At 33.5% G+C, this 20,327-nt stretch overlaps 1 protein-coding gene across 2 annotated transcripts; it reads left to right on the top strand.

Moving 5' to 3' along the window:
• Positions 1-2,348: 2,348 nt before the first annotated feature.
• On the top strand, positions 2,349-18,508 carry LOC111045601 (2-(3-amino-3-carboxypropyl)histidine synthase subunit 1). 2 transcript variants are annotated; one of them, XM_039428060.1, is made up of 3 exons: positions 2,349-2,743; positions 9,721-10,253; positions 18,176-18,508. In XM_039428060.1, exons 1-3 carry the CDS (start codon positions 2,365-2,367, stop codon positions 18,500-18,502), a joined length of 1,239 nt encoding a protein of 412 aa, XP_039283994.1. In that variant the 5' UTR covers positions 2,349-2,364; the 3' UTR covers positions 18,503-18,508. The 2 variants fall into 2 exon arrangements, with proteins under 2 accessions (XP_039283994.1, XP_022186739.1); XM_022331047.2 differs by lacking the exon at positions 2,349-2,743 and having other exon boundaries at positions 9,006-10,253.
• Positions 18,509-20,327: the final 1,819 nt, after the last annotated feature.

The following is a 20,327-nucleotide window of genomic DNA, read 5'->3' as shown; positions in this document are numbered from 1 at the left end:
ACTTTTGATATGCTTACCTCCTTACTACCCTAAACAGAATTGCAAGGTCAAAAAAATTGTCTTCCCAGCTTTTCCCTTTATAATCTTTCCTTGAATGATGATACTGGAGGCGGAGCAGGAATTCTGGCCTGGTCATGGAAACCAAACCTCAAGTTTGAACTGTCAAAGGTCACATGCTCATTGATACTTTGTCGCAATCAGCTGACTGTTACCAGATACTCTGTATATTAGGTTTTGATAATGTACTAAAATGAAAGTTTTAGGTTATGTAGTAGATAATAATCTTAGACCAGTTATAGAATAGACACGCTAGGAAGTCTAGCCTCTGAAGCCAACATCTACTGCCAAATCCACCCATCTTGACATCACAACAGTGACGTCAAGCATCGTATGGAAAACTGTAAGCAATATTTGCCTACACCCAATATGTAAGGGGAAAAGAACTATGAATACAAGAAATGAACTGAATAACTAGAACTTTAATGAGTCTTTTAAATATTTACATTTGAAAATGGGTGGATTTGGCAGTAGATGTTGGCTTCATCGACTTTCAGTATGAATATACAATAGGACGTGTCTATTCTATAATTGGCCTAAGACTATCATTATCTAATGGGCCGTGTCTATTCTATAACTGGTCTAAGATAATGATAGTCTTAGACCAGTTATAGAATAGACACGTCCAATTGTATATTCATACTGAATATCGATGAAGCCAACATCTACTGCCATATCTCCAAATCGTGCTGTCAGCATCAGATAGAAACCTTTTCTGTAGATTTTGTTTACATTGTTTTCATAGCATAATTATTTTGTCTATTTCAGCGGGAGCGCAGCTGGAGTTTATAATTTTAATCTATATAATAAGAGAGAGTAGGGTTGTGTTTGTTCATTTGTTTGCATCAAAACATCTCAACTTGTGGATTGCATACCGGAAAAACAGGAATGATTTAGATCTCCAAATTTTGAACATGGATTCTAAAAATATCAATCTCGTGCACCTGGAAGCCCAAATTTTAATTTTCCTTCTAGATTTTTCAGAATTAATCTTCAAACTTCATTAATAGTACATACAATTTCATAAAAAAATCACCAAATCATATAGTCGAAATTAAAAAAGGAACATCTGTTTCTATTATTGCTTTCTACCTGATACCTCTTAACCTCAATAATATAATTATTGTTTTGATAATTGATAAATATTTTTAATAATATTTTCATTTCAAATATGAAAATAATAATAGGATTGTTTTGATAATTAATAGATATTCTCATTTTCACAAACTCTGTATAATAATATGGTGGATGTGAAACAGCTGCATATCTCAAAAACATCTGTTTAGAAAAAACTTTCCCCCAGTTGCACATACCCCGGTTAACGTTTAATTGCGATAAAATGCTATACTTCAATTGAGATTAATGCTAACTGAAGCATTTTGGTTGCACAAAAAAGGAATTTCAAGAGATAACGCTGAATTGATGAAAACAAATTTTAACAGGCCATTCAAAAGGAATTAAATTAAACTAAAGACTTAGTTTACTGGATTGATTAACTTGAAATTTTGCATATAGATTCTTGCTTAACCGAGGATGGTTATGAACCAATTTTAAATTCTTCAATAGTTGATTACATCAAGTTTTCAATTATTTGTCATGCTTTCAGTTGTTGTAAGGAAGCAGCAGAACATTTTTCTTAAAAGGGAAATTAGAAGATAGGTATGATTGGGGATCCTTTTCAAATGATAAAAACAGGTTTTCCATCGCACCCATTTTTTTCCATCATTTTGAATCCAACTTCTTTTTCCAATTGAAAGTTGGTCATATGATACATGATTCCGATAGAGGATTTCCAGAGAAGAGATATGGTGAAAACCGCACATCGATATCTCAAACCTTTCAAAATTTATTCTCATTCATTCCCTTTATTATAGTATAGAAGATGATAGATAAATGGATGATATATTCATTAGAGGAAAGAACTGGCTTAAAGACGTATACACGTGTTGAGGATAGGGAAATTAAGTTTGACGCATCATCACGTCTGAACTACTGGGCTGATTAACTTGTAATGCTGCTTATAAATTCTCAATCAACCGAGGATTCTTATAGGCCTATTTTTAATTCTTCTGGATTTCATTACGTCAAGTTTTAAAATAGAATCTTGCGAAGCACGGGTTAACTGCTAGTGAATAATAATTTACATCTTTCTGAAATAGACACAATCTGAAAATTTTCTATCCGATGATGACGTCACGATTTGGAGATATGGCAGTAGATGTTGCCCTCAGAGGCTAGACTTCTCAACGTGTCTATTCTATAACTGGTCTAAGATAATAGTAATAGAATAGGTTATCTTGAAAAAGCATGGCAGGAATAGACGAATTATCCAAGAATATTGTTGTGGTACGTGCAAAACCTGAAAGAAAAGTTTTCAAACCAGTGAAATCTGTAAGTAAAATACCTACTCATATATTAAAAAATGTGGAATTACAATTGGCAATTGACAGTTTGCCAAAAAACTACAATTTTGAAATTCATAAAACAATTTGGAGAATCCAGTCTACTCAAGCCAAATGTGTAGCACTGCAGATGCCAGAAGGGTTATTAATGTTTGCCACTACGATATGTGATATTATTGAAAGGTTTACTGAAGCTGTTACAATAATCATGGGCGATGTCACTTATGGAGCGTGCTGTATTGATGACTTTTCTGCCCGTGCATTAGGAGCTGATTTTCTTGTACATTATAAAAAGCTCTATCAACTAAATATTTTTCATTTGTTTTTTGAAAATCTTCAAATCATCATTACTTTTCAAGATTTGAGGTAGCTTGTTATAAAATTTCCTACCAATATAATCTGGTTTTTGTTCAAATAACCTACTATTGTGACTCATTATATGATAATCTGCTCTGTTTCGCGTATTATACTCATGAACATCTGAATTCTGGATCACACCACTCGTTTTCACATGCATTACAACTTCATATACATACAAAGATGGCACAGTTAATAGACCAAGCTTTTTAAATAAAGGCCTACAAGAGTCTAACCTATTCTTAATCTTATTTTCTATATCAATGAAATAACATTGATATAGAGAATAAGATTAAGAAGAGCGAAGTCCGCTATGATGCCACTGCGCTAGTGTAGCTACCAGAAATTTCGGGCAAGAAGTCGGGTATTTGTATTCGCTGTGTAGAAAAAGAGTCTTTTTCAAATGATAATATTTTTTTATTGAAGCAATAAAAAATATTCAAAGTATGGTATTTTCATGCAGTGCTTATGGATGTACGAATCTGCATGTGCCAGATAAAAATATTTCTTTTCATACATAAGTATTTTTATATTTTCATCGGTCATGTTTCATGCAGGCTAAGCCTAGTGCCAAATGATCGTTTCAAGGAATATTGTGCTTAGGTTGATTCATTATCATTATTTGCCAAGTAATAAAATATAAGTTTCGGTAATATTATATATAATATTATTCATTTCCATAGATTCAATATAGGTATCCATATTCCATTCCATCAATTTGTCTTATATTGTAATATTTTGTAAACTATAAAAATATTGTATGCTAAATTTGTATTATAAAAAATATTATTTGCTAAAATTGTCTATAAATTCTTCATCATTGCTATTGTCTCATTTTTTCCGTTCTTATAATATGTAGTTATTTATTATCTTATATCAAATATAGGAGTATAGAGTATAGTTAGGTACCTATACTTAAGTTGCAAAACGAATGAGAAACAGTTTCACGAAATATTGTGATAACGGTTAATTTATTATTATTTGCCATCTAATACAAATATACGGTAATATTAGCGATCTATAATTTTTGTTTCATTTTTCCCGTTCTTATAATATGTAGTTATTTATTATCTTATATCAAATATGGGAGTATAGAGTATAGTTAGGTACCTATACTTAAGTTGCAAAACGAATGGAAACAGTTTCAAGTTAATTTATTATTATTTGCCATCTAATAAAATATATGGTAATATTAGCGATCTATAATGAATGTTTTATTTTTCATATCCTAAATACATGGTAATAGGAAAATATTGTAAAAATGAGATTCATTTGCTAATAGAATGGATCAAAATCTGTAGTGAGGTAGGTCCACTAAATTAGATGTTTGGTCGAATTAAAAATAATGTTCAATCAACAAATCATTGTATCATATGGTAATGGAAATGAAGAAAAATTGAAAAAAATTATAGACTATTGAAATCCATAAAGTATGTCGAAAGATATAACGCAATGAAAGTCGATGTTTTCCCATATAAGTCTGTCTGGGCGCCTGACTTTTTGCCCGATATTCAATGGCGACGAGAAATGAATGAGGCATCATGCTTCCAAACGCTTGAAGGTATAGCTTAGTCATCTAACTATATATATCAATGATAAATAATAATCTTAGACCAGTTATAGAATAGACACGCTAGGAAGTCTAGCCTCTGAAGCCAACATCTACTACCAAATCCACCCATCCTGACATCACAACAGTGACGTCAAGCATCGTATGGAAAACTTTCAGATTCATGTGTTTTTAGGTTATTTCTAGCTCCGGCAAAAACGATATCGGTTAAGTTATGATGTGTTATGTGATATCAGCTTCAAAGTTATAATGTATTTAAAAAATAATAAGACGGTAGCCTACAAAACTAATTTATTGTCATGCTGCAATGAGTTCACTTACATCATAACCAAGGATAATATTACAGTTACAACTCACAATATTTATGTGTATAAATTTCAACCCAAGCATGAGAAGATAATATTCCACTTTCTTTCATAAAAATTTCAGTGCAATTATATGCTGCACAGGAGATTGCCATTTTCATAAATAATAATTACATAAATGAATAACAATCTGCTATGAAAAACAAGCTATGTTCAACAACAATGTAAGTTAAGCACCACAAACTCAAAAAAGTTTTCTATAATTTCGATGCGTGACGTCAAAATGGGTGGATTTTGCAGTAGATGTTGGCTTCATCGACTTTCAGTATGAATATACAATGGGCCGTGTCTATTCTATAACTGGTCTAAGATAATAATGGTATAGCTATTGTATATTCATACCACAGAGGAAAGAAACAATACTTATGCTTATGCATGCTTATTCCGTGATTCATACTGAATATCGATTAAGCTAACATCTACTGCCATTATCTCCAAATCGTGACGTCAGCATCAGATAGAAACCTTTTCTGTAGAGTTTGTTTACATTGTTTTTATAGCATATTGTGTCTATTTCAGCGGGAGCGCAGCTGCCGTTTATAATAATTTTCCTCCACCTACTGTCAAAAGTACTTACTTTACTACCTGAAACATGATACTAAAGTGTCACTTTTTCGCTCTCGGTACTAAAAAACAGAAAAACTCCCTAGGGAGTAAAAGTGACTCCATTTAAATAACATGGGAAGCATCTCTATTTTAAAAACGTACATTTGGAATAGGTCAGAAGGTCTAAGCTCAGATGAGGAAGCATATAGAGTAGTCATTAAACCAACTAAATTCAATACCTCAACCAGACATTTGATCGATATATAAAATTTATGTTTGTATGCTGAAATTATTATTACAAACTTCATATCACTATACTAAAAAAATGTATATATTTTTTTCTTTTATTCCATGTTATTCCAAATATCAGCCAACGAATATTACTTATTAACTAATCAAATTTGAAACGGGAAATTCATAATAGCTGTAGTTTTGGCTGTCATTGTTGTTACAACTTCAGCCGACAGACAGTGCTGTCGGAGAAGAACTGTGATTACAAGCCAGCTGTTTCTGTTTACTTTTTAAATTATGTTGTAACACATTGTTTGGTCACATACGTTTTTAAAAATTATTTTATTAGCATTTTTTATAAAAATTATATGGAGGAAAAATGTTGTGTATATCACGAGTGAAAAATGTTTTTTCTCCCTCAGGAAAATTGTTGCCCTCGGCTTCGCCTCGGGCTTCAAACTTTTCCCTCAGGGAGAAAAAACAGCACTTTTCACTCTAGATATACAAATAACTATTAATCTATATAATAAGAGAGAGTAGGGTTGTGTTTGTTCATTTGTTTGCATCAAAACATGTCAACTTGTGGATTGCATACCGGAAAAACAGGAAAGATTTAGATCTCCAAATTTTGAACATGGATTCTAAAAATAACAATCTCGTGCACCTGGAAGCCCAAATTTTAACTTTCCTTCTAGATCTTTCAGAATTAATGTTCAAACTTCATAATAGTACATACAATTTCATTAAAAATCACCAAATCATATAGTCGAAATTAAAGAAGGAACATCTGTTTCTATTATTGCTTTCTACCTGATACCACTTAACCTCATTAATATAATTATTGTTTTGATAATTGATAAATATTTTAATAATATTTTCATTTTAAATATGAAAATAATATAGTATTGTTTTGATAATTAATAAATATTTTCATTTTCACAAACTCTGTATATAATAATTATGGTGGATGTGAAACAGCTGCATATCTCAAAAACATCTGTTTAGAAAAAACTTTCCCCCAGTTGCACATATCCCAATTAACGTTAATTGCGATAAAATGCTATACTTTAATTGAGATTAATGCTAACTGAAGCATTTTGGTAGCACAAAAAAGGAATTTCAAGAGATAACGCTGAATTGACGTAAACAAATTTTAACAGGTCATTCAAAAGGAATCAAATTCAAATAAGCCTTAGTTTACTGGATTGATTAACTTGGAATTTTGCTTATAGATTCTTGCTTAACCGAGGATGGTTATGAACCAATTTTAAATTCTTCAATATTGATTACATCAAGTTTTCAATTATTTTTCATGCTTTCATTTGTTGTAAGGAAGCAGCAGAACATTTTTCTTAAAAGGGAAATTAGAAGATAGGTATGATTGGGGATCCTTTTCAAATGATAAAAACAGGTTTTCTATCGCACCCATTTTTTTCCGTCATTTTGAATCCAACATCTTTTTTCAATTGAAAGGTGGTCATATGATACATGATTCCGATAGAGGATTTCCAGAGAAAAGATATGGTGAAAACCGCACATCGATATCTCAAACCTTTCAAAATTTATTCTCATTCATTTCCTTTATTATAGTATAGAAGATTATAGATAAAATGGATGATATATCCATCTATCTATCATCTTCTATACTACAGAGTGATTTTTTATTCCTGTTACCCAATTTTTGATGTAATTATAGACGGAATTTGGGTATTAATAAAAAAATATATTTGTTATTTACAAAAAAATTGATATTTTATTACTCACATTTCTCAGCTACTTAAAATTATTACACCATATGCTCAAAATGTCCACCCATTGAGGTTATACACGCTCGGACTCTTTTCACCATATTAGCAGAAACCTTTTTCAGAGTTATATTGGAAATATTCGTGATTGAATCTGTCACATTGGCTTTCAGTTCATCAATATTGTGAGGATTGTTTTTGGAGGCCTCAGACTTAATGTAGCCCCACAAAAAGTAATCAGGGGATGTGAGGTCTGGAGACCTTGGAGGCCATAAACCCTTGCTTATTATTGAAAATCCGTTGTTCTATGGTAAAAGACATTCTGTTAATAACACGACCGGAATCATCACAAAATGTTACACAGCAAGGAAGGATAATAAACTCGCATTGTCTTGTGTATACTGAGTGAGTAGGGCTACCAACTTCGTGCAACAAAACAAAATTTACCTTTATTAGGGAAAAATTACCAAGTATTAAAAATAGGGTAACAGGACTAAAAAATCACCCAGTATAATAGAGGAAAGAACTGGCTTAAAGACGTATACACACGTGTATGGAGGAAAGGATAAAACGGTGTACACACGTACGTTTGCCTCGGTGAGCATACGTGTATGGGCTTGCATTCGCACGTGTGGACACTGTTCGCTGAGGCATGTGGGCGAACCGGAACCCTGTCGGTATTTTGGCGTGCTCAAAGGCGCCTCGGGCGAGCATTGAATGTACGTGTGGACGCGATTTTGCCATACGGGTGAGGCAAAACGTAAACATGAAGGCGTCATAACCTAATTCCAATGAATTAGGTTAATGAATGACAAATCAAATTGTCGAAATTAAAAAAGGAACATCTGTTTCTATTATTGCTTTCTACCTGATACCTCTTAACCTCAATAATATAATTATTGTTTTGATAATTGATAAATATTTTTAATAATATTTTCATTTCAAATATGAAAATAATAATAGGATTGTTTTGATAATTAATAGATATTCTCATTTTCACAAACTCTGTATAATAATATGGTGGATGTGAAACAGCTGCATATCTCAAAAACATCTGTTTAGAAAAAACTTTCCCCCAGTTGCACATATCCCGGTTAACGTTTAATTGCGATAAAATGCTATACTTCAATTGAGATTAATGCTAACTGAAGCATTTTGGTTGCACAAAAAAGGAATTTCAAGAGATAACGCTGAATTGATGAAAACAAATTTTAACAGGCCATTCAAAAGGAATTAAATTAAACTAAAGACTTAGTTTACTGGATTGATTAACTTGAAATTTTGCATATAGATTCTTGCTTAACCGAGGATGGTTATGAACCAATTTTAAATTCTTCAATAGTTGATTACATCAAGTTTTCAATTATTTGTCATGCTTTCAGTTGTTGTAAGGAAGCAGCAGAACATTTTTCTTAAAAGGGAAATTAGAAGATAGGTATGATTGGGGATCCTTTTCAAATGATAAAAACAGGTTTTCCATCGCACCCATTTTTTTCCATCATTTTGAATCCAACTTCTTTTTTCAATTGAAAGTTGGTCATATGATACATGATTCCGATAGAGGATTTCCAGAGAAGAGATATGGTGAAAACCGCACATCGATATCTCAAACCTTTCAAAATTTATTCTCATTCATTCCCTTTATTATAGTATAGAAGATGATAGATAAATGGATGATATATTCATTAGAGGAAAGAACTGGCTTAAAGACGTATACACGTGTTGAGGATAGGGAAATTATGTTTGACGCATCATCACGTCTGAACTACTGGGCTGATTAACTTGTAATGCTGCTTATAAATTCTCAATCAACCGAGGATTCTTATAGGCCTATTTTTAATTCTTCTGGATTTCATTACGTCAAGTTTTAAAATAGAATCTTGCGAAGCACGGGTTAACTGCTAGTGCACATCTTTCTGAAATAGACACAATCTGAAAATTTTCTATCCGATGATGACGTCACGATTTGGAGATATGGCAGTAGATGTTGCCCTCAGAGGCTAGACTTCTCAGCGTGTCTATTCTATAACTGGTCTAAGATAATAGTAATAGGTTATCTTGAAAAAGCATGGCAGGAATAGACGAATTATCCAAGAATATTGTTGTGGTACGTGCAAAACCTGAAAGAAAAGTTTTCAAACCAGTGAAATCTGTAAGTAAAATACCTACTCATATATTAAAAAATGTGGAATTACAATTGGCAATTGACAGTTTGCCAAAAAACTACAATTTTGAAATTCATAAAACGATTTGGAGAATCCAGTCTACTCAAGCCAAATGTGTAGCACTGCAGATGCCAGAAGGGTTATTAATGTTTGCCACTACGATATGTGATATTATTGAAAGGTTTACTGAAGCTGTTACAATAATCATGGGCGATGTCACTTATGGAGCGTGCTGTATTGATGACTTTTCTGCCCGTGCATTAGGAGCTGATTTTCTTGTACATTATGGCCATAGCTGTCTTATACCAGTCGATCAGACAGTTGGAATCAAGGTTTTGTATGTTTTTGTTGATATTAAAATAGATATTCATCATTTTTATGAGACAGTAAAGCTGAACTTTGATGTTTCCTGTAAATTGGGATTTGTTAGTACAATTCAGTTTGTAACAACACTTCATGCCGCTGCTAATGATCTTCGCCAGCATGGGTATCATATCAACATACCTCAAACTAAACCTCTTTCACCAGGAGAAATTTTGGGCTGTACTTCAGCAGTGATAAAAGATGTTGACAGTTTGATCTATCTTGGTGATGGAAGATTCCACCTAGAATCCGCTATGATTGCCAATCCCGATTTAAAAGCTTATCGTTATGATCCTTATGAGAAGAAGCTTACAAGAGAGTTCTATGACCATGACAAGATGCGCGCTGTACGGAATGGAGCTGTGATGCTAGCTGCTGCAGCTAGAACATTTGGCCTAGTTCTTGGTACACTTGGTCGTCAGGGTCATCCGAAGGTTTTACATTATATTCAGGTAAGTAAATGCAGTCCAGAGTTTCTCTATAGTCGTTATATGTTGCAATGTCACCAACATTTAGTAGGTGCTGAGAAATTTGTCTTTCATAATTATACTTACACTTAAGATTAAATTTCCGGCTATGTTAGCTGAGTCAACTTTAGCTGGATTTGCACATAACTCCAGTTTTATTAGTTTTAATACAACAAATCTGACTCTAATGATCTTTGAGTAAAAAAGGGCATTTGAAAAAGTATTAATGATGACATGATCCAACAAACTATTTAAGAAATAAAATTTAAGATTCATCAATTTCATAATTTTAAATCATTCTGATATCTAGTGTTTTTTAATCATTATATAACATATTTTCGTTTCAAATACATTGTCCTCACTCAAACTGAGTTTTAACATTACTGTCAATCATTGCAATTTTATAATTGAGTTAATTTTCAAAGAGTTTCAGGAATATTGTATTAAATTAATTTAGAAAAATGAAACTATTTTCCTGTTTTTTATATAGCCTATTGTTGATAATATTGATAAGAGTCATGACAACTAGTTATGCAACAAAGCAATAGATGCTCACTCTTGTATGAATATATTCACTCTTGTATGAATATATTCACTCTTGATAAAGCCCAGCACCAGCACCATGGTAAAAACCATTGAACCCAAAGGTTTGAGTAATTTAAATGAAAATAGGATCCTTTTTTAATAAAATAGTTATTTATGTATTAAGAGCTTAAAATGCGACTTTATCGCTCGAGTCAAAACAGTTACCATGTGACTTGTAGTGGAGCCTGGTATTTTTGACAAGAGCGATAAAGAAGCTTTCTGCTCAAATTACATACAACATTTTTTCTTCAACTGCAGTATTGGATTCCAACACAATAAGCTTTTTTTTATAATGCATCCCATTATTTTGATAAATCAAATGTAATAATAATAAAATGATACAATAAATTTTATTATTCTATCTAATCATGATTATTTATTTTAAAACGATTTATTATTAGAATAAGATAAAACAATTAGTATCATCTGCAAAAAAAAAAAAAAAATTGGTAGGACTGTGATTTGAACCTGGGTCCTTTAGCGTGAGAGTCAATGCTCCAGGTGACTTTGCCATCATGACTGTTGGTCATTGGGCGAAAAAGTAGGGACATGAATTTATTAGAATTGCATTTCTCTAAAAGCATGTAGCCTACTGCACATGCAATGCGGTTAGCGAGCGTAAAGTAAACAGCTGGCTAGCATAAAGTAGATTATCGCTCGCTCCTCACAAAACAACTGTTTTATGATGAGTTTTCAGTTCTTGAAGAAGAACTTTACGAGCAGTTGAAGAAAAAGGAATTTATATTGTCAAAACCAGGTAAGGTAGTTTATTGAATAATTTGAGATAATAGTTTCGGTTGTTTTACCAAAGTATATTGGGGAGTATGATCTCACTAGGCATCAAATCTGTAAAACCATAGAAACCAATCCGAGCTAGTTATTTGTATATCTAGAGTGAAAATGCCACTTTTTCTCCCAGAAGGGAAAGATTGATGCCCGAGGCAAAGCCGAGGATGAAGTTCCCTTTTCAAATTTGATTAGTTAATGAGGAATATTCGTTGGCTGGTATTTTGAATAACATGGAATATAAAAAATATTTATACATTTTTATAGTATACTGAATGAAGTTTGTAATAATTTTAGCATACAAACATATATGGTATTTCATATATTGATCAAATGTCTGGTTGAGGTATTGAATTTAGTTGGTTTAATGACTACTCTATATGCTTCCTCATCTGACCTTAGACCTTCTAACCTATTTCAAATGTAAGTTTTTCAAATAGAGATGCTTCCCATGTTATTTAAATGGAGTTACTTTTACGCTCTATGGAGTTTTTCTGTTTTTTCTCCCGAGAGCGAAAAAGTGACACTTTAGTATCATGTTCCAGGGAGTAAAGTAGGCATTTTAGAGAGTAGGTGGAGGAAATAGTTATTTGTATATCAAGAGTGAAAAGTAAGACTTTTTCTCCCTGAGGGAAAAAGTTTGAAGCCCAAGGCGAAGCCGATGGCAACAATTTTCTTGAGGGAGAAAAAGTATTTTTCGCTCGTGATGTACACAACATTTTTCCTCCATCTACATTTTTTTATAGAAACTACAAATAAAATCATTTTAAAAACTTACGTATTGGTGACATTGTTTCCTAACAACATAACCTAAAATCTAAAACCTAAAAACCGGTCGGCTGATTGGCACTGCCGATTGCGCTATCTATCGGCAAAAGTTGTAACAATTATATCAGCTGAGCAGCTACCAAAAATGGCTGACTCCTGATCACGCGTTTCAGATTTGAATTGCAGATCAAAAATATTTGTTGGCTGGTATTTTGAATAGAATAAAATATTTTTAAAATTGTTTAAATTTTTATCATCTACAAAATAAGAATATAATATCATACAAACATATATTTCATGAGTTGTTCAAATTTCTTGTTGTGGTATTGAATTCAGTTGACTCAATGACAGACACCTCTATTACGCTTTCTCATCTGAGATTAGACCTTCTAACCTATTACAATGTGAGTTTTTGAATTAGAGATGTTTCCTATGTTATAAATGGAGTCACTTTTACTCCCTAGGGAGTTTTTCAGTTTTTTACTACTGAGAGCGAAAAAGTGACACTTTAGTATTATGTTTCAGGGAGTAAAGTAAGTACTTTAGACAGTAGCTGGAGGAAAAAACAATTATCAATCTTTAGTAAACTAGATTATATCAAACAATTTATTAAAGCAATCAAGCCAACTCCTCTGAATATCATTTATGACTTGTAAAATCGCTTCCTTGTGGTTCACAACCCACCTAAAAGTATAGGTCCATTCATCTTTCATTATCCGCCTCTTTACTCATGCACAAGCTTAGAGCTCATGTGAGCATTACCCTCAGCAAAAAATTAAGTACCTAATAGCTTCGGTTAGGTGTAAACTCTAGTTTACTATACATTTATAATTATTGTGTTTCAACTGGAACTAGTATCTCAAATTGTTTCAATAAATTAGTAGTTTGGCAGTTTGACAATGAGACGTCGTTTTCATCAAATTAAGCTGTCCCTCGATAATCTGACAGTTAAGGGACCGAGAGAGTGTGAAGCTCATAGCACACTGGAGACGCGCCACGCCGCGCCGCCGCGTACCGGACATGACTCTCCACCCAACCACTGCCTTCATTCGGGTTAGTCTAGTTCCTTATGAACTAAAATAAATCTTGATTTACAATACAAATCGTAGATTAAAGAAGTACAGTAGATAATTCCAACTTTAAATTGATTTGTATTTGTTACTTTCCTTGCCCTATTACCATAGGTAAGGAAAGTATTGCTTTCCGAAAAAAATTAAGGTACCCAAATTTCTAAATTTCTATACGTTTCAAGGTCCCCTGAGTCCAAAAAAGTGGTTTTTGGTTATTGGTCTGTATGTGTGAGTGTTGAACTACTTGCCTTCTTGCTCTTTTATGTAAAGTACTTGAAATTAAAAATAATCATATAATAAGTAATTAATTAAATTCAATGGATAATTTGCCAATATAATGGTTTCTGTATGGGCGCCATCCAGTCTTTTTTGACTAGGAAAATAATAGTTGACGAATAAATACTAGTAAAATGATAAAATATAAATGAACATAACCTGAAACTTTCACTCTGGGTCGTGAGTTCGGGATTTGTTGAATAAAACAAGAAATCAATTAGTTATTGCTGAACTATATTGAAAATTCAATTAAACGAAAATGAAATAAACTTGCAATAATGCTGAGAAGCCTCACAAATGAAATAAAATTGAATATGAATAGAGCTTCAAAACTAAATTTAATCAAAAATGTAATCAATTGAAAACTGAAAATAATGTTTTCAATTTGATTTCGAATCAATTCACTTTGATTTAAAATCTCAAAAATGTTAATGAGTTAAAATCAATATAATTATACAATTATCAATAAAATTTATATCTTTAGAGAAATGTTGCCTTGTCGTGGTGGAGGGGCTTGTGTACTCCTGTGACCCCAAGAGCTATGCCGGCGGTAGTGTAACTACCAGCAGGGCCTCCCAAGCCGGACAGATCGAAGGTTAGGAGTTGAACAAAGAAGTGCTCCAAAGAAGACGTCGTTGGGCTAATCCCCCACACGTCGGATTATCTCGGATTCAAAGTCACATAACTAGCCTCGGACCAGGACAGGATTTACAGAATAATAAAAGGAAACGCACTATCAGATTTGGGACATGGAATATTAAGACATTGAATGGAAAGGAAGTGGAGGTGATAGAAGAGATGAAAAAGTACAAAATGTCCTTGCTAGGAATGAGTGAAGTAAGGAAGAAGGGAAATGGAACTCAGGTGATGGATGGAAATTATGTACTGAGATACTCTGGTGTGGCAATGAATGCCAGGGCAAAAGGAGGTGTGGGTTTTATTGTCACAGAAGAGATGGATAGAAAGGTGACATCATGGAAGGCAGTTAGCTCGAGATTGATAACACTTTGTTTAGATCTGGAAGTATCAATTACTCTTATTCAGGCATATGCACCAACAGAAGATGCAGACTTGGTAGAAAAAGAAGAATTTTATGATGAACTGCAAAGACAGATTGATATTAACGAAACTGCAGAGAGAAGAGTGATAATAATGGGAGACCTAAATGGAAGAGTTGGGCAAGACAACCAGACTAACAAAGGAATTTTAGGACCATATGGAGGAGAAGACGTGGTCAATACAAATGGAGAGAGAATACTTGATTTATGCGCCCTGAATAACATGATAGTAGCCAACTCATACTATAATCATAAGAGGATTCACAAAATCATCTTTGAGTCAGCTCAGGGATCCAGCCTTATAGACTACTTCTTGGCTCCAAAAGAATTAAAGAGCTCAATCAACGATGTAAAAGTAATAAGAGGAGCAGAGCTCTCAACAGATCACTATTTATTGGTAGCAGACACAGCTTTTGCTAAAAATAGACATGGTAAAAGGAGTAGTTATCAGAGAGTAAAGTGGGAGCTACCGAACGATGAAGCTATAGCAAGACAGTATCAGGAGAAAATCGAAATGAAACTACAGGCCCCTCTGAATGGGGAAGATGAGGTGGAGAGCAGATGGAGTAGACTCAAGGCTGCAATAGTAGACTCCAGCAGAGAGGTGTGTGGTCTGAAAACCATTAAGGAAGGAGTAAAAAGTACCAAATGGTGGAGTCAAGAGATCAAGGTATTGGTAGCCGAAAAGAAACATGCATGGAAAAAATGGAAACAAACAAGAGATCCAAATGATCGAGCAGAGTATGAGCTAAAGAGAAACATGTGCAAGAAATATGTAGCAGGAGCAAAGAAACAAAGCTGGAAAGAATTTGGAGAAAGAATTGAGCACGATTTCAGCCATGACAATAAAAACTTCTGGAAACTCATCCATCACCTGAGAGGTAAATATGGTAAGAAAGTGAGAAGTGTAAAAGACAGCCAGAATAAGTTGAGAGTCAACATAAGGGAATCACAATTATTATTCAATCAAGCATGCAGAGTTCGGACAATGGGTCTGTCCTTTCTGATCCTCTGCTTGTTCGTACTACCTGGAAACACTCAATACTGTACTTATTACTATTCAAAATCAAGGAGAGAGCTTTGAAATTAATGACCACCCTGAAGCTGAATTTCAGAGAGGTCATTCACCCACGGTAGGGTAGCATATTTGGTGCAGTGTGTGTGTGTGTGTGTGTGTGGTGTGTGTGTGTGTGTATGTGCATCTGTGTACACGATATCTCATCTCCCAATCAACGGAATTACTTGAAATTTGTAACTTTCCCTATAAGGATCCGACACGAACAATTTCGAACAAATCCAATTCAAGATGGCGGCTAAAATGGCAAAAATGTTGTCAAAAACAGGGTTTTTCGCGATTTTCTCGAAAACGGCTCCAACGATTTTGATCAAATTTATACCTAAAATAGTCATTGATAGGTTCTATCAACTGTCACTAGTCCCATATCTGTAAAAATTTCAGGAGCTCCGCCCCATCAATGCGAAGTGTGATTTTAGAATCCCAATTATCAGGCTTCAGAAACAATTTAAACAAAAAATTTTTAGTGGAAAATATTGAGCATAAATATCTCTACAATTAATGTTCAGTGACATTTTCACCTAAAATTGGAAATAAGCTTGAAATTCGAGAAAATGTGTTTATTCAATAATGCAAACTGTTGGCAACTGTTGATTCTATTAAATCATTCACTAGGAAGAGATAGCAGACTTCGTGTGTCTCCAGCGTTATTGCCCTGTCACCAGCTGGCAGATCTTTGAATAGTAGACTTGAGATGCGCGTGTACACTAGCGTCAGGTGATAAATTTTCATAATGGCAAGGAAAGTTGTGTGAGTGCGCCACACCAGATTTTTTTTCATTCCATTCGGAATAGTGTTCTGAAAATAAAAATAATAAACTTACTAGTTTGGAACAAGTGTTTTCCACATGAGGTTTGATAAAATCAGAATATCTTCTTCATTCATCTTCTTTATTCACTTCATTTTACAATTTTATTGAAACAAACAAAAATAAAAATATTAAGTACACTCCTCATTAGGCTAGGCCTGCATCGAGGAATGGTTCGTCTTGTACTAATTAACAAAAAACATTCTCTTTTATAAAATATACAATTCAGACTCAGAACAGTCCTAATTACTTCCTCTTCCGATACTGGTGTGAAAAGAAGGAGCTACAATTTCGTGAATATAATCTTTTTATCTTGATTCAAGTTATTATTCAGATTCCTATTTGTAATCTCTGTACCAATTGTAGTAAAATATTCATTGAATTCATCAGCCATCCCTCTCTTTTTGTCTGATTTTATTATTTGTTTATCTATACCCTGTATATCAGAAAATATCATTTTATTATGTTTGATGGAGTCCGTTGCTTCATTTATTGTTTTCCAAGCTTTCTCAATACTGTGTTTGCAGTCAATAAATTTGTTTTTATAAGTCTCTTATCACGCGCAAAACTCTCTTTAAAATAGTATTATTATTCTTGAACTTGTTAGAAAGAGCTTCATTGAACGGTTGCCTTCTAAGCTTTTCAGTCATTTTGTTTCTTGTCCTTATATAGCTCTAACTAAACTTGATGTTATCCAGGGTTTGAGTCGGGAATGTCTTTCGCTAGCTTTATGACAAACGGATTTTGATAATGTTAGCTGTTTTATAACGGTATGAAAGAAATTGTGGAAGCTTTTTCAGAACTGCTCTATGTCAGTGTCGACCCCCACGGTTCGTTATTAACCCATTCACCTACATAATAATATCAATATCAAATATTGAAAGTATCATGAGAATCAAGAATGAAAAAAGCGTTAAATGGCGCTATATACAATCGAGAAAAAACTTGCTTATTTTCAAGTACTCGCGAGGCATTTCATTAATTTGAGGGCGCCGAATCTGGAATCACAATTTCTCTATCTACATTTTTACGCGATTTAGGTAAATAATTAGGTTAGCGGAAAAATTCCACTCCGTATTCTCCCAAAAGTTCCGGCAGCGGAATAATTCCACGGCTGCGCGGCGCGTCTCCAGTGTGCTCTGTGCTTCAGATTACCGAAAAATGTCAGATTACCAAAAATGTCATATTTTCACACTACTTGTGCTTGCCATTTTTACATTGTCACTAACACAATCACACTGTCAAAACATAACACAAAGCAATAGTAACTACTGTATGCCCAAATACAACACAACTGCTGAACTAACTACACTGGAATGACTGAGTGTTGGGAGGAGGATTCATCATTCATGTCACTGCAGGAAGCCTCATATACTTTCAGGTGCATATAATATATTTCAGTCTTTTTGAATTATTTATTCGATACAAATACATATAAAACAGAGTATATTGTTACAGAGTTGCTTTATTTTCTTTTTCAGAAAGAGATAGCCAATCTTTCCAAGGAATCGGTCATAGTTCTACTTTCAGAAATTTTCCCGAGTAAACTCAAACTTTTCACTGGAGTTGATGCTTGGATTCAAGTTGCTTGTCCTCGTTTATCCATCGACTGGGGCATTGCTTTCGATAAGCCTCTGCTTACTACTTATGAAAGCTCATTAGCTCTGGCTCAAGCCCAGATAACAGGTTCGTACCCTATGGACTTCTATGCAAATAATAGTCTTGGCCCTTGGACTCCAAATCACAAGCCTGATACTTGTTGTGGAAAAGGCTGTAACAAAAACTTGGAAAATAAATCTTTAGAGTGATAATAAGCCTATTTAATTTTCTTCGTTCACCTTTTTTCGTTTTATGATTGTGAATCTGAAGAATAAGTTGTTCAATATTTATGACAATTTATTGTTAGAATATTTCTGTCATAAACTGAATATTTTGTATTTCAATCCTTGTAGCACTAGTTAGCCCCTGGGCTCAAGAACTTGCTCATGTACTGACTGAATGATCAAAATTGAAAGAGCTTTATTGATTACTAGAGGTAACTCGTGCATCTCAAGGGGCTAATTAAAAACTTGACAAACTGAAAACTTGATGTACTGAAATCTTGGATAATTTAAAATAGGCCTATAACCACCCTCGGTAAATTAAGAATCTATAATATTAAAAATTTCAAGTTAATCAGTCCAGTAATTCAGATGTGATGATGCATCATTTGTGAATTTTTCATCCCATATGTGTTTAAGCTGATTCTTTCTTTTTTATATTATAGATAGTCCACTCAATCTGGGAAAATAAGTCAGAATCAAAATTCAAAATAACTGAAATCATGCTCCGGCACATAAATGAAAGACAGTCTGTGTGACAACTCCCAAAACATAAATCTTTCAATGTTATCCTGTTATATTCTTGAAAAGGACAAATGATTGAGTCAATTTTGTTGGTCAACAAACTCGATCTGCATAATGCTTTAAAGGATATGTGTTGAAAATTTGAAGTTGATTGATGAGACCTAACAAACGTAGTCATTAAACATATATAAAAACTCACACTCTCACAAATGGACAAGGCATTAAGGCTCTAGTCATCAGTAAGAACTTGCTAAACTCGTTCAATTTTATTAGGTGATGAAAAAGATAACTTAAGTCTCTCCATTAAATGAAAATATTTAGAATTGTCAAGCTATTGAAATATTGAGATGGTAGGCTACTTGTTGCATTTGTCACATCACTATCAATCTGCAATATAATCAGTAGTCTTTTAGTAGTGGTGTAATGACAAAAATCACAAACATTGCTGGTCAATACTTATGAAATAAGGGTCTGGAATAGTTATTCCTAAGACTCTCATGCAATATAAATCTCTAAAAAACTTGTAGGTCATTCAATTGAATACATCACAACTCTATATCAGATATATAGTCGAATATTCGAATACTTCACTAAAATCACTATAGCAATATCACAATCACTACCACCTATTGAAAATAAAGACATATATAAATAACATTTCAACTAAATTGTATTACTTATACCAATGGAATAAAACAATTAAATTATAATCATATTTAATATTTGAAAATGGTGTAAGAATTGTGATGAATTTTTTGAGTAGAAACAATAAAATCAGAGAAATGAATGAAAGAAGAATTATTATTATTGTAATGATAGTTGTAAGGACCATCAGATGTACGGTTATCTGCCGAGCGATAAGGCTCGTTTATCAACAGCTGAGACTGAGATAGGAGCACTGCTTTGTATAGCATATTTTCTAAAATTAATTTTAGAATTTTCTAAATTTCTTACAAAATTATAGATCCTATGGAGTAAGAGACCAACACAAGTCTTTAAGAGACCAAATTTACGGGGGCACATCTGATATTGTAGAGGGGGGTATCAAGTACTTATCTAAGATCTGTCATCATCGAGTCCGGTGTCCAAAGGGTGAAGGGTGATGGCCTCCAGGCATCGGGCTAGTGGCGTCAGATCGAAGATCTTAAGTTTAAATTTCAAGTCAATCGGTTGATTAGGAATGGAGTTATCATGTTCACAGATATACACACACAGACCAACACCCAAAAATCATGTTTTTGGTCTCAGGGGACCTTGAAACGTATAGAAAACTTGAAATTGGGATACC

This window comes from Nilaparvata lugens, chromosome 5 (assembly GCF_014356525.2).
Source record: "Nilaparvata lugens isolate BPH chromosome 5, ASM1435652v1, whole genome shotgun sequence".
Lineage (NCBI taxonomy): Eukaryota > Metazoa > Arthropoda > Insecta > Hemiptera > Delphacidae > Nilaparvata > Nilaparvata lugens.
The sequence above is the reverse complement of the archived record's forward strand: the minus strand, read 5'-3'. Positions and strand labels throughout refer to the sequence as shown.